The sequence below is a fragment of the Egretta garzetta genome, unplaced genomic scaffold, assembly GCF_000687185.1.
Source record: "Egretta garzetta isolate BGI_Z169 unplaced genomic scaffold, ASM68718v1 scaffold287, whole genome shotgun sequence".
NCBI lineage: Eukaryota > Metazoa > Chordata > Aves > Pelecaniformes > Ardeidae > Egretta > Egretta garzetta.
In genome coordinates, this window is record NW_009260435.1 from 1,501,455 (window position 1) to 1,517,147 (window position 15,693).

Here is a 15,693-nt window from a genome sequence, read left to right on the forward strand (position 1 = left end):
GAGCTTGCTTGTCATCAACCTTGTAAGTGTACATCTGAGTATTGGGAGTACAGCAATTAATGCAGTATAAACACTGGGGTTTTTTTGAGCACTTGGCCGAAAGAGTTATGATGAGGAACGTGGCAGAAATGCTGTAGCTGGTACATAGGAACTCATTTACTCTCATTACAGTGTGAGGCGCATGCCGAAGTTACTGCACAGACAAAGGGTACAAACTGTATCTCTGTCCAGGTGTTACTGAGGCCTCTTGATGAACTGGCTGCAGTTGTAGTTAAAATGGATTTTTAGAATCTTTTTCTTAAAGTTACACTTAGAAGAGTCATGGATATTTTTAGGGAAGTAGAAAAATAGCCTTTTGTTCTGAATATTTATTTGTGGTAGCTTAGTTCAGAGTGGATTGCTGAGCAGCCTGCATAGGTGGATATGGTTTCAATTCTCACAGCCAAAGTGGCTTTCTCCTGTAAAAGACTGAGTAAATAGGAATTTCGCTTGTGCTGGTTCTTGGGGATGCAGGGGGAGAAAAAAGAAACAGCCCCCTCTCCAGCCCAATTCACAGCAAACCCAAAACTAATTGGGAGGATTTGCCATTTCCATAAGGATGGAAAACCATGGTGGATTTTTGTTTTTGTATAAATTTTGTGTTACTTCAGTGTGCAAATTATCTAGTTATTTTATTTTGCTTAAGGTTGACTCTCTGCTGCAGTAATTTCATTTTCTAGTGTGTAAAAGCATTTTCTCAGGTGGCTACCTGATGAAGTCAGGCAATTGCCCAAGGTTGGCTTCACCTGTACCCTTCCTTACTAAATCTCTACTAGCTGGTGGAATTTCCAATTTCAGGGCTGTAGCTTTTAGCTGAAATTGTTTCCTGGGGAGTTTGAGGAATCAGAATCCCAGGAGTGGCAAATGAGTTTGCATGCCTGGAGGAAACAGTAACGGGCTGTTCATGTGGGAGGCTGGGAGAGTCTTAGAGAAAACCGTTTGTGGAGGTAAGATGATGATTCAGTCCTGGGAAGATGCAGGAAAGAAATCAGCTGCTTCATCTGTTCTTTTTAATATGATCGTCTTCTGATTCTGCATCTGGTAACAACTTTGTCATTTACAAACTATTTGCAGATCCAGAAATGCCACAGAACTTGATGTTTGTGAGGCAGCCCTCTTCACTGACTAAAGTCACTGGGCAAAGTGCAGTTTTTCCATGTGTTGCCGTAGGATTTCCAACTCCATATATCAGGTGGACAAGAAATGAAGAGGACCTTATCACAGAAGGGTAAGTAGTGGCTAACATACATATTTTTATATCGCATAGGAACCCAGCCAGAGTTGTGATTTTAGATGAGAGCACAATTTGCTTTCTACTTAATTTTAACCCAGGAGAACAGAAGCTGCTTTTCAAATGCTGGAGGGCTTTGAGATGGAGTGTTACGACAAGTAGGGTAGTTGATGAGACTCGTGGAACAATCTCATAGCATTTTTTTTGCAGGGCCCCGAAACCAAGAAATCTTATTTGAAGCAGGAAGACTATTAAGAATATATTATTTCTAGATTGCCACTGGAGTAAAAGAAGCAATTAAGGGAATAAGGACACTGCAGAAAAGCCAAGAGTTCTTCATGTTGGCTTATTATGTGTGTGAAGCCCTGCATTCACATTACTGTTTCTGCCATGAAGATGTCCAGTATGTGTCTAAATGTTCCATAAGAATTTAAGAATAAGTGTTTAAAGCCAAATTTCATAATTTCTCATTGAAAAAGAACATTACATTGTTAGGCATGATAAAAAATGGTGGGCTTTTAGAAGTGCATGAGGTGAAACTATTATACATTGTCATTGCTGGTGTGTTAATTTAAAATTCATTGGTAGAAAATAGGTGTAAAAAAGCAGAACAAATCTTGTCAAGAAAAGCTATCTTTTTGTCCATCTAATGAATGTGCTTACGAGAACAAGGAAATTACAAACAAGTACTTGAACGTTTTCAACATCCCTCAAAGTCAATGGTGAGATTAATGTAGAAACAAGTTAATCGTGAAACAGTGAGGGGAAAAGTTATACGGTGGCATGGCTGACACAGAAAGCAGCTAAAGGAATGTGCATGTCTTTCTGCAGTACCAACAATAGTAATATATCTCTTTTGTGTGTCAACTCTTAAATTAAAAAATTCAGGGGCTCGTAATTTGAACTGTCTTTATCTGGAAAATGCAAGCCTCTGTGGGTAGTGACTAACAGTTCTAATACCGCTGATAAATTGTATTGATGTCAATCTGATGGCACATGATTTAGGTTCATTTTTTGTAAATAAAAGAAATCATTCATGTATGAAGGATGGTACAGACTCATTAGAATTGCACAACCAAATGTGATGAAATGTCAGAATAAATGGGCCTGGTAAGATCTTAATTTGTTTTTCTTGTATGTAAAATGATGTCATGTCATATATTTATAAATTTTTGTTCCCACCCCACTCCATCCTTCTCTAGGTTATGTCACATTCAGTGTACAAGGAGGTTAAAACTCACTTACTAAAGAGCTCTCCTTTTTATTTTCTTCTCCTTTTTTCATACAGAGCCCACATTTTCAAATCCTGCTCTGAATGCAGTACTGTTAATTCCTTCATGAGCTTTTCTGTGCAGGTTGTCATGATAACTTCTGAGGGCTTCACAAATATTTTTTTTTCCTTTTAAAAATTCGTAGTGAGAAATTTTATTGGAGTGCTGGCATAAAATTAATAAACACATTTGATCTTTATATATGCACAATTTGAACCATGTATGACCTGATTTTTCAGAATATTTAGTGTTGGTGTTTAGCATTATGTCCCTTTGTTAAAAGAAGGGATTCTGCTTGACTTTTGCTGCAAGTACAAATCCCTCTGTGAACTGCATGTTGAGCTGTCAGGAAGGGCAGTCAGGTCAGTGCTTCCTTGGGGCTGTCACCACCTCTTTCCTTGAAGCCCCTTTTTCTTGAGCACCTTCCTATCATCACATGGCTCACATTGTGGTGAGGCAGGAGCCACAAGGCTGTCAGTTTTCCCAAACGCAGTTTTACTAAAGTTTTCATTATTCCTGCAACAAATGAGCTGTGCAAGTTCTCAGCCAAGGCAAGCCTCTCACCAAACAGAAAGCTGCATGTGCCTATATGTTCTTGGGATCTGCTGGTTGTTGCATCCTCTGGATGTGTATTCACTAAAGAGGATAAAGTTGGAAAGACAAAGAAATATTCCTCTTCCATTTGAAAGGTTTTCCTCTGCTCAAAGATGGAACCAAAAAGGAGTAAATAAGGGGTTTGAACAATGAAAACTGTAGTACTTTTGGCTTACTGTTACTTAGAACCTTCCTGCTCTGGCTGAAGAGGAGTTGAGTGAAGTTATCTTGCTGATAAAATTGATTTTTAAATGTTTTTTTTCTTGTTACAGCACTTAGCATTTCTCTTACAGTGAAATGTGTGCTCATTATAGAGTTTCCTTTTAAGGTAGGCAAAGGAGAAAATTCAATTCCCCCCCCAACTCTGTAGGAATAAGCTTACTTCATTGTTTGTTAAGGTGATCAAACTGTGCCAAAACCCTTTCAGTCTCCTACTTGTGACTATGGTTTAACAGAGAAGAGATTCAAACAGCAAAAAGTTCTTTTAACTCCATTTACCTCAACAGCTGCTGTCTTATTCTTTTGAACAGAACAAGTGGAAAATCTCTTTAACGAAAAACTAAGATTCTTTGTTGGGCTAAAGCCTGCAGTTAGGCTGCTGCAGAATAGGTACTTTAGCTTGTTATGTGTGGTCTGTTAATTTAATTACAAATTAAATCACATTTAATTTGTATTAAAATCACCTTTTGATATAAAAGTAAGACTTTTCTTATTAGCATGGCTTTTCTTTATCCCAAGAAAAATATGGTCCTTTTCATCTGGACAGCTTTTAATGTACCTTCTGCCTGTGAAAAGCTCTTAAGTCATGGTTTTTGTCTACACACACACAGTGTAGATTTTAACATACATATATGTACGTATATACACATGTATATGCATATATTGATACATGTCTGTGTCTATGTATGGGGTTAGGAAACAGAACTCTGAGAGCATGATCAGGTGTGTCCCTAATTTTTACCCCTTGTTAAGTGGTTTAGGCACACAACCTTATTTTTACTTTTGTCTTTAACCGTGGCAATTAATCTGATGCAAAATTAAATGTTTTCCTTGCAAGATGTATTGCTGAGGAGAATATGTACAGGAGCCTGTATTTATAGGAAAAATAGATTCTTTTTAAGGATTGGGAGTGGTGGGTGTTTAGAATTAAATACTTGTTATAAGACCTGAAAAAAGGGAAGGTGTTAAATTTTGGTAGACTGTTTGTCAAAGACTGCAGTAGGATTTATGGATAAATATGAGTAAACTTTAATGATGGCAGCCCTGGCACTTGTTCAAACAGGCAGCCTGTAATGCAATATATTGTGAAATTGGTTTGCTGTGATAAAATATCTTCCAAACTAATTCGAGAGAAAGAGAAAGAAGCTTTGAGTGTTGAGCAAGAAATGGGTGAAGTTAATGCAATGCTCAATGCTTCCATTGTAGTGAAACTGTTAGACCTTCAAGGAATCCTTTTGGAACTTGTTAACATAAAGATTTTAAAGAAATATAAGTGCTGGCTGGACTGTTGACTTTTTGATCCATCGTAAAGAAGTCCATCAAAGACTATGAAATTTAAAAGACAGGCAGATGAGGTGATTAGAGACATGGTTTAGTAGTGGACAGGTACGGTTGGACTCGATCTTAAAGGTCTTTTCCAAACAAATGATTGTATGAAATACACAGGTTCCACTCAGGACTTGGGGAACTCTGTCCTTGGAAGCTGAAGAGGAAGAGACTGTTGGGAGGAAGTGTGTCTGTATGCTTGCGTCCCTCGTAAGTCCCACACGGGGCATTGCTGTCTGGCTTTTGTCTTCTCCTTTGAGGCCTTTCTTACCCAAGTCACAATTTCAGAGAGGGAGAAAAAAAAAAAATCACAAAGTTGAAAACTGGACCTGATAACCCATCACTGAGAAAAACATTTGACTTGTGAAGAAAGCTTTTCGTAGATTGGCTTACTAGTCAAGCTAATAATCTTCATGCTACATAATAATTTTCTCAAAACTACGTTGTTGGAAAAGAAAGGAAAAGGCTAAACCCTATTGTAGGGTTTGAGATTTATGGTGCTGGTTTTTGGAGCTCCAAACTAGAGCTTCAAAATATGAAGTGAGCCTCTAGACTTGGACCACAGCAGAAGAAACCAACCCACTATATGTGTCAGTGTTCGTATAATCTGGTGATGTATGGTGTACTGCTCCTAGTTCTTCAGTTTAGGATTGGCACTACGAACACACACCCTCCCCTTCATACATGTCGTTCAGCAATGTGAATATGCATTCTACTTTTTCAGCTGGATTTCGTCCTTAAATCAGAATGAGTAATATCTCTGCCCAGAATATAGAAAACACCAAGAGAAATGGAAGGCAGTAGGAAAAACCACTGAAATATGAAGCTGTTGTCCTTTCCAGTAAAATCTGCCTTCTTGTCAATACTACCTGATGTAAAAAGTTATAATGGAAATGTTATGTAGAGGTTGAATAGTTTTTTCAGATTTTGCCAACTTTGAGCCTTTTGTAATACTTATTTTCAAATGTGACTGGCCAAGGATCCTACAGCATGAGTGCCAGTTTGTTACCAAGTGTGGAGTAATTTTGTGCTTTTGGTGATTCTGAAGTTGAAAAGTAAGTTTCAGGTGAGGTGGCTGCCAAGATGGATTTTCAGAGCTTGGGAGAGAGGCAGTGAGTTTTAAACGTTTGGAAGATATTCTGCTTTGAAATCTTTCCAGTGTGTGGATCAGTGTGTGCTCAAACAGCGTGTATTGTGTAACTTGATTCATATTTGGACATTTATGGAAGAAAATACAAATGCACATACTGCAAAGAACACAAAGTTACAGTAAACGAGAGGGTTACTCTGCAAATAAAGACCTGGAAGGACCCTGAACGATAACGCTATATTTTAATAAAGCTACTGGAGTAGAGCTAACTCCTTGGTGTTACTGGGCTGTTCAAGCTAGCAAAGTTTTCTGTCACTGAAAAATGCATACAGAAAACTACAGCATGGTTGCGTGGTTAATAATTTTCTAAAGTGAAGAGATTACAAAGCTGAGGTTGCGTGTGCAGCATTAATTTTGTGCTGGCGCTGTATGCATTCAAATGAAGTCTTTAATTGTATGGTCACATACATGTTCTTAATGTGGGGTTTTTTCCTTAATACTTCACAGGAATGTGTGATATTTTTAATTATTACATATTACTGTTTGCCAGGCGCTCTGAGTAATTTGTATTAAGTGAATTACACTTGCTCAACTCAGTAAAGGTTAAACATAGCAGAGTAATTATGGAGATTTTTCTGGTAGTAGATTCCACAAAATAATCTAATTTACTGTCTAATTTTATCTGCTGTACTTTACCAAGACTACAAATAGATTATAAGATGTTTTGGGAACAGTAATTTCAAAGAGGGGAAAAAAAAAGCCAAAACCTCAGGGTGTAACTGGCTGTTTGTATTCAGTAAATTAATAAAGGCTCACTATATTTTGTGGTAATTAATATAAAAAAAGTGTGTGAGTTAGGTATCCAAAGTAGCTCAAGTAATTGTATATTGTGAGTGTGTAACTGAGGGCTGTATGGAGTGTGTATAAAAGCTTGAATTTTGTTTTGCTCTTCTGACGTTTGAATGATCAATCTTTGTTGTTTTTAAAGACACTTTAAATTATGTTATCACTTTTATATTAAGCTGATTCTTTGTCTCCAGTGTCTGAAATCCAATTGCTTCACTCTTTTGTGGAAAGGTTTCATTGTCCTTACAAAATTAAGATGTTTTTACTTTCTTACAAAAGCAGTTTTGCTTGAAGCCCAGAATTACACCGCAGCTAATGCATACAGAAGGAATCGTCAAGAAGCCTGACAGATTAATTGGTTTGTTCCATGTTTTTAACAGCAGTGAACTTGTATTGGATCACCTATTGGTAAAATGCGGACTCAACTCCAGGTTTTCTTGAGGAAAATAATCAAAGAGAATGAAGTATAGCACACAATATAACCTTGTTTCTTGACACAGAGGAGAATTTATGTAAATGCTACCATGTTGCAAGTAGTTTGTGAGATCCTATATGACAAACTTTTGCTGCCTAAGGTGACAAGGTCTAGTAAATTTTTTTATATAATTTTAGTAACATCTTAATTGCCGATTAGTAACTGTCATAGTCGCTGCCTCTCCATGCCCATGTTGCTTCCCTTTTCCAGAGGCTGGCTAGGAGAAAATGAGTGTTGTAAGGCACATGTTGCTTTTGCATAGGTAACAATGGCAGCTGGTGGCTATCTGGAAAAAGGCACTTAGTCATCAAAATTACACCAACATTCTGTATAGCCTTTATCATTCCTTTGCAATTTTGTTAGTCTCAGCTTCTTGCATCCAGTCCTTTCTGCACAGCCTTCCTTCTTGTTTTGGATCCTGGCTGTCGCTGGTAGATCTAGCACATTTACCAATTGGCTCCATTTCTTTCTGCTTTCATCTTCACCTTCAGCAGATTATATGCTACTCAGATTAATTTAATTCTCCACGAATACTAGAACAAATAATCAAAGAAGCTATTTTACATAATAAAAGAATATAGAAAACTGCATATATGGATGTGTCAAAGTCCAGACTTGTCTCATTTATTTTTCTTTAGGGTTGGTTTTAGTGCAGCCTTAACAAGTCTAACATGCTATTCTCACAAATAAGTTGTGACACTGTTTCTGTTCACCTTGACAACGTTTGGAAAGCTCTTCTGTGTCTGTGGACTGTTGATGTTCAGGTGCAGACAAAGAGGTTCAAGAACTGGGGAGAGCATCGTTTTCTTCGGTCTTTTTACACGGTCTTAAAACTTGCTTAGATGGTCAGGTTTTTGGGTGTGGTGTAGTCCAAGACTTTTAGGTTTAGTGTCTTTGTGCTAACTTCAACAGACTTGTGTGGTTTAAATGTAATGAATTTACCTGGATAGAACACAGATAACTAGAATACAAGGAAGTGGGAGAAGAGGGGAAAAAAAGCGATACAGTTTCGGCAGCTCCTGTTCACATCTCCTTTGTACAGATTTTTCTTGCTCGAGGCAGATCATCCTTCGTTATCTTTGATTACCACTAAAGCTCCTATTTTTTCCTACATATTAATTTTTCATCCAATCCATGATAGAAGGCTTTTGCCTTTTTTTTGGCTAAGAAAAATGACAATAAAATACATATCAAAATAATCCAAGATGTGTATCCTCTCATATTCTTACTTCTGTTTTTGAACCACTGTCAGGTGCTTCCAAAATGGAGTTTAATGTCAAACTGTTTGCAGTTTCCTTAGCTAGAACCTGTTTGCCGTGTGGTCCACATGCTCCTCTACTCTTTCTACAGGCATTCCTCTTATGAAAGCTCCTAATACGGTTTTTCAAACTGACTTCAATCTTTGCTTAAATTCCCTATGCTTCTCACAAAACAACCTTTCTGTAGTCCTTCTGTTGGTAGATCATGGGAACAAGACGCCTTCCCTTATGGTATACCTGGATAGGACATCTCCCTGAATGCTTTCAAGACTGGTTTCTTTCACTTAATTCAATAATGATTTGACTTGCTCTGCTTTTAAATGTATTGAATCAGAAATTTGATCAACAATTATAGTAGTATCATAAATCAATATTAATGTGGTAATTAAGTGAGTCAAAAGTCTTTGTGTCTGTACTTTTTCCAAGCAGGTAAGCGCATTGGTTCTACTAATATAATTCTAGTAAACTTCCAAATGGAGAAAGCAGTGAGGTTGATTTTTGTACGTTGGCCACTTCATAGAGAGACCAAAGAAGTTAATGGTTGTAACATGCTATTCAGTTAGTATTTATGAAAGAGTTCAGTCCGTTCCCTCCCACTAAGCCATTGCTTGATAATGCCAGAAGGTAAAGCCATCAAGGTAGACGCTATCATTTTTATCTTTTTTTTTTTTTTTTTTTTTTTTTTTTTTTTTTGGTTCTGATTCAGCATCCAGTCACAATTTGTTGTCTCAGCTTGGGGTTTTTGGTAATGTTACTGATATTTTATTGTGAATGCTTGGAGTGATGAATAATCTTGGAAAACTCTGTACGAATTAATATTGCATAAAAGGGAACGATGGTTGCACTGGGAGAAGAGTTCTGAGGGTACTACTTGTAGCACAGAATGCTATGTTTAGCTACTACATTTAGCATAAAAAGCAGATAGTTTATAAGGACTGAATTATAAACCCTCCCCGCAGCCTTTACAAGTCAGAGGGAGAACATTCTATACAGAAACTTTGCCAGCTTGTTGAATTTGTCTTCTGAAAATTTTTTAACCTGTATCTTACTCTGAAATCTTACATCTTATTTTGAGAGCCAGGCACAAGTCTGGCATGTTATAGTTCACTTAACTGTTCAAGCATCAAGTCATTCCAGCTGTATCTGCAAAATGTGATGGCTTTTTTTTATGACGTGGTTGAGTTATTTCATTTTTCTTAAGTTTTGTTTGCTGTTGTCTCAATACCTTGGATCACAATTAATTGAGAAGAACTGAAGCTGAAAGTGCAAAAAGACTCAGGTGGAGTTGATATAGTTGAACTTAATTTTAAGTGTGAAGCCAAAGTATAGGATTTGACCCTCTAGTTAAAAATTCATCTCTAATGTGGCTCCTTGTAAATGGCACCCGGGAATATTATATGCAAACACTCCTGCAGTTTAGGTAGACATTTCAGGCAGAGGACTTGTGTGTGCTTCTCTGGGAATGCTTTATTTCAGGCACTTTGTCCATCAAATCATCTGTATGTTCTGTTTTGTGCAGCTATGAAAGATTTCTTCTGCTTGCGGGAGGCAGCCTGGAGATCAGTGACATTAGGGAAGAGGATGTTGGAATCTATACCTGCATAGCGGATAACGGAAATGAGACGATTGAAGCTCAAGCAGAACTTACAGTTCAAGGTAGGTCAAATATTTAATTTTCAGAGAGAACAGATCTCCAAGTGACTTTTCACAAGTGTTCTATTGTGTGATCAGTTAAAGACCCTGTTGGCTTTTGTGCCCCGTTTTAAAAAAAGAAAAACACCCTCCCAAAAGAACCCCGCACAATTATACTGTTACATGTTACTCTGACCTCTTATCCAAACTGCTTCTAATGTTATAAGTACTCAAATGAGGAGCTTGCTTTTATAGTGCATCTTGAGCATGGTTAAAAGCTGCTGTATGTGCTCATATAACTTTAAATGTGGTCAATACCATATACTTTTCTAAAGAAGGACAAAGGCCTCTGTGGCTAACCACATCTGAAAATTGACCTACAGTACTACAACTTAAGTCTTCCTTGAAAAGGACACATATGAAGTACTTTTTCATAATCTTTAAATACACTGTTGTTTTCAAGGAGCTTGACAGAAGATAAAAGCTGAGATACTGATTTAGCAGCACCCTGATTTATTGTGTGTATAACTGTCTTGCTTACTCCTGAAAGCTATTTTTACTAGAAACAGCGCTGAAATGTTGATAACGTTGATTGAAAAACATCTTTCTTATGTAACCTGTGCAAATAAGGTAGACTTGTGAATCATAGAATCACAAAATGTTTTGGGTTGGAAGGGACCCCTAGAGGTTGTCTAGTCCAACCCCCCTGCAGGGAGCAGGGACATCTTTAACCAGATCAGGTTGCTCAGAGCCCCCATCCAACCTGTTCTTGGATGATTCCAGGGATGGGGCCTCCACCACCTCTCTGGGCAACCCCTGCCAGGGTTTCACCACCCTTAGTCAGGTCTCCCCGCAGCCTTCTCTTCTCCAGGCTGAACAAGCCCAACTCTCTCAGCCTGTCCTCATAGGAGAGATGCTCCAGCCCTCGGATCATTTTTGTGGCCCTCCTCTGGCCCTGCTCCAACAGTGCCATGTCCTTCTTGTGATGAGAGCTCCAGAGCTGGATGCAGGGCTCCAGGTGAGGTCTCACCAGAGCAGAGCAGAGGGTCAGAATCCCCTCCCTCGACCTGCTGGCCACGCTTCTCTTGATGCAGCCCAGAGTACGGTTGGCCTTCTGGGCTGCCAGCGCGCATTGCCGGCTCATGTCCAGCTTTTCACCCACCAGCACCCCCAAGTCCCTCTCGGCAGGGCTGCTCTTGATCCTGAAAGGATCCTGAAGGTGCAGGAACAGAAGTATAATTTGGCTTCTTCATGTTTCTCGTGTTTTATGAGAAAATCTGGGGTTTTTATTAATTGGATCTTAATATTGGTTTAAAATTCTTCAGCTAGAATCTACTGGCACCTAAGATTGGTTTGTATATGCTATATCCTTGTAAGAGTTTAACTGACTTATTTTACAATGAATCATGGTACTAGAAAATTTGTCTTAAAAGTATGTCTGAAGGGATAAATTTAATCATTGAACAACCATTAAGGAAGGCTTATCTACAGAGGAAACCTTTATGACAAAAAAGTATTGTTTTACACTGTGGGTTAACTATTCTTACACCATGAAATGTTGTGAAGGCACGTTAGCTGAGTTTGTACTTCTCTGTCAGCACAAGGTATGAAGGTTTGACAAATTTTAGTGCTCAAGGAGTATACGTTTAAGGGGATAGATCTTCCATGTCTTACCTGGAACTTCAGAAATGCAGCGCTGTTTCTGATGTAGAAGAGCTGGAGAAGGTCATTTGGGTTTGGGGGAAAAAAAAATATTAAGAAAGGACAGGAAGTTTTCTAAGTTTTCTTTTGAGCATTGAGCTGCTCAGTATTGAACAGCTAAGTTTCTTCCTCTTTAGGGAAGTGGAGCATGAAAGAAGGTTTATATTAGTGTCCACAGCACTTCTGCATTATGTCACAGCTCTATTTACCCACATCTACGTAAAACTGAACATAAACAAGGTGCAGAATTTGTTTCCAAACGTATCGGGGGGAAGATACTCTGCTGAGAGTACATTGCCAGTGCTCGCTTTGCACTGTTACCTGTAACTTAAGCTTCACCTTGCATTTAATTCCCCACTGGTCTCGGGACTAGCTTTCTGAGCATGTCTTTTGCCTTCTGGAGGTCACTGGTACAGAAGCATTTTAGCTAGGTGCGCCCTTCTTTAACAGGTGGGGAAGAATATCTGAAAAATGCCTTCTCTGTGAGGCCTGTACAAATGCAATACAGCTCTGCTTTCACTCGAAGCGTTTTGCAAGCCAACAAATTCTGGTCATGCAGAAAACCCACATTTTTTTTCTTACCTTGTTTCTTGGGCCAAAAGAATAAAGATAGGTGCTCTGTCTTTTTAAATACTTACATGCTTGATGCTTCTTAGCACTTTGTGATCGTTTTATGCAACTCACTGTGCACTGTGTTTAATTCAGTTCCAATCTATATATTTTACAGAATTGGTGTGAGGCTTTGAGTTTTATGGGCAATGGGACAAATTAATAATATTAATGGTATGATGCAGTCAAGCTAAGAAAGTCATATGTAAGACTGAGATTATAGCCTTAATGTAGGATATACAGCCAGGCCACTTGGGGGATGAAAGTAACCTTGAGATCACTCTTTGCTCCTTATCTAAACTAATGTGAGTGATTTCTTTATTTGGCTGTAAAGGTTTAGAATATGTTCTGCTGTTCTTTGGTGCTGAATTTTTCGCATATGCTTGGTGCAAAAAAAAAAAAATTTACTGCTTGAGTATTAAAATCTAATAAAGATTATACAGAATGCATTTTGGAAAGTTGTATTTCTGATTTTGCTACTTAGTTTTAGACTTAATTTCTACTTTCTTTTGAGAGGTCCCTGTGGAGAGTAATTGTATTTCTGCATTACTGACATTTGGTGAAGGGTCGAATAGTTTGAGTAACTGTTATGTGATCACTGTATCATTTTCTTCTAGACTAGAAAAATTGTCATCTATTCCCACCTAATAACTGCATGATTTAGCTTAATCTAAGATTCTTCTGTCATTCTTAGAAATTAGTCTGGCAGAAGTTCATACAAGAAAGCCATTTTTGGGGTATTTAATTCCCTTGTCTCATGTATTTTTCTGCACCTCTTTCTTGAAGCACCTGGGGGTTTTTGTTTGGAGATTTCAGTAGCATGCTAGAGGTTGTTCTAAGGCAGTCAATCTATTTTTCCTTTTATTAACGCTTCATGGTGCCAATTCAGTGAGACTACCTACGTGTGGGTGAGATGACATTGTTTGACGGTGTTAGGACAGTTAAAGTGAAATGGAAAAACCTCTTAACTGAGATTTCCCTGCAGTGCCAGGTACGGATTGACTGAAATTTTGCAGGTAGTTAGAAACAACCCACTTTATCCAGTTGTAAGCTTAGATTATGCACAGAATAAAAAGAACACGCATTAAATGTTACTTTGCTCTAAGACCAGCTTTTCTATATTCTTCAACAAGGATATAAAAACCTGGAGGCAAACTTGCTTTCTCCTTGATGGGGCACCAGTGGCAACAAGCTGCCGTGCACCCGCTGCACTGGACCAATTACCTGAAAAACACCCGTTCTCCCGTGGCAGTAAGGGTGACATCGCTGACTTCTCTCATTAAGGGGTAGGGTGTCCTGAAGCATCTTGCACCGAGGTGTGTGCTGTACTCAGCTGGCAAGGAATAAATACATTTTGCTGTGGTACTTGTGCCATTGTGTAAGGTAAATGGGAGATAATTGCAGCTGGAAATAACCCATCTTCATACAAGTATGTGAAGAGATCAGCCCTGGGAGTTCATATTTTTTGTTACGTGTGGCACTGTTTTGAATTCAGGTAAATGTTGCCTTAAACTGATGGACTTTATTCAGATTCTGTTGGTGACATTTAGAGATATCATCTGTTTCACATACCTGGAGGTAGTCTGTTGAACTGGCTTCCCTGCATCATTTTAAAAAAAAAAAAAAAAAAAAAGAGAAGCTTTCTATTGCCCTTATGTTTAAAAAAACATTACTTGGTTTAGCTTCCCTACATAGATTGCAGAAGGACTGAATCTGAAAAAATGGCTTTGACTAGAAAGGAGTACTCAACTGAAAAGGTACTTAAGGGTCCAGAAGTATATTCCACAAATTTGTTTCCTCAATCTCTTTACCTACAACATCTGTCTGGAAGCTAGAGTTATGAGATTTTCATTTTATTCAGAGGATGATGAAAACTAATGGGATATTTTAGTGAAGGCTGTTCTGAGGCTATGCAAAAGGTATGCAGTAAAGGTCCTAAGGATAGAGGAAAAAATAGTATTTCACTCCTGGTGAAGGTAAATCGTGGTATTGAAAGTGGTTTTAGTTGAGAAGTCATTTAAATTTTAGGTGGGTTTGTGGAGAAAAAAAAAGTGTGGGTTTTTTATGTAGCCTACATTTTTGAGGAGGACGAAAGAAAGAATCCTAAATGAATACCTGATGTCACTAGTAACATTCCAGCCACCTGGAATTAATTCTGTAGGTACTGCTGAGTGACAGCAACTGTTCTGCCCTCTTAGCATGGCTGTGCCCACTGGAAAGGTGGGCACGGTCTCCACTTCTCCCTACAGCCCCACTGTCATCTCTTTGCTCAGCTGCTTTTTGTGAGCTCTAAGGCACTTCAGTTAACTGAAACCAGACTTTTTAGGCTGACTGAAGCTTTCTTAGGTTGGTTTTGACTGAAATGGGTTAGGGAACAACTGCCTGAACAGCTCAGCGATGGATCTGTTGGAAGCACAATTTTCAGGCCTTTTCCTTGAAAAGGGCACGATGCATGTTGCCACAAAATGAGGAGACACCTTGAAGCAAACTCACAAGACTCCTCTGCTTCAGAGTGTTACAGAAACAGTTACACATGTGCAAATTGGAGACTTCTTGGACCCATGTGTCATGCAACCATATCTTTGACTTGTGCATTTGAGTGGTTTGAATATGGAAGAGAACATGAAATGTCCTGAAGGAAGATCGGCAGCTGAGATGGTCTCAGTCCCTAAAGCTTAAGGTTTCTGCATCCCATCCTCATTTGCATCCTCATTTGTTTTTAGGGACAAATGCCAAATGAATGAAATGTGCATACAGCTTTGTACTTACTCACTTTTCCTTGAGTTAATCTTGGGTGCAAGAATTGTGTGCCCCTCACTAAAAGAAAGACATTGTATTGCTGGAACATGTCCAGAGGAGAGCTGTGGAGGGGACTGGAGCCCAAGGCTGCTGGGGAGCAGGGGGTGTTGAGCCTGGAGAAGAGGAGGCTGAGGGGAGACCTTATCGCTGCCTACAACTGCCTGACAGGAGGGGGGAGCTGGGGGGGGTTGGGCTCTGCTCCCAGCGAACAGGCGATGGGACGAGGGGAAACGGCCTCAAGTTGTGCCAGGGGAGGTTTAGGTTGGACATTGGGAAAAGTTCCTTCCCTGCAAGGGCTGTCAGGCACTGGAAGGGGCTGCCTGGGGAAGGGGTCGAGTCCGCATCCCTGGGGGGATTTAAAAGTTGGGCAGATGAGGTGCTTAGGGCCAGGGGTTAGTGGTGGGATGGCAGGGTTAGGGTAACAGTTGGACTTGATGATCTTAAAGGTCTTTTCCAACCTAAACCATTCTGTGGGATGGCAGGGTTAGGTTAAAAGTTGGGCTTGATAATCTTAAAGGTCTTTTTCAACCTAAACGGTTCTGTGATTCTGTGTCATCATGGTCTCGGACCAAGCACCTTGAAAGTACCTTTGCCAGGGTAGG

General features: G+C 39.1%; 1 protein-coding gene across 1 annotated transcript in view; it reads left to right on the plus strand.

The window, feature by feature from the left end:
- Positions 1–15,693, plus strand: part of NEO1 (neogenin 1) — a 150,412-nt gene that overhangs the window by 24,996 nt on the left and 109,723 nt on the right. The window contains exons 3-4 of the mRNA XM_035899461.1: positions 1,114–1,267; positions 9,870–10,006. Of these exons, the coding sequence (XP_035755354.1) occupies positions 1,114–1,267; positions 9,870–10,006 (291 nt within the window). The remainder of the gene's footprint in view (positions 1–1,113; positions 1,268–9,869; positions 10,007–15,693) is intronic.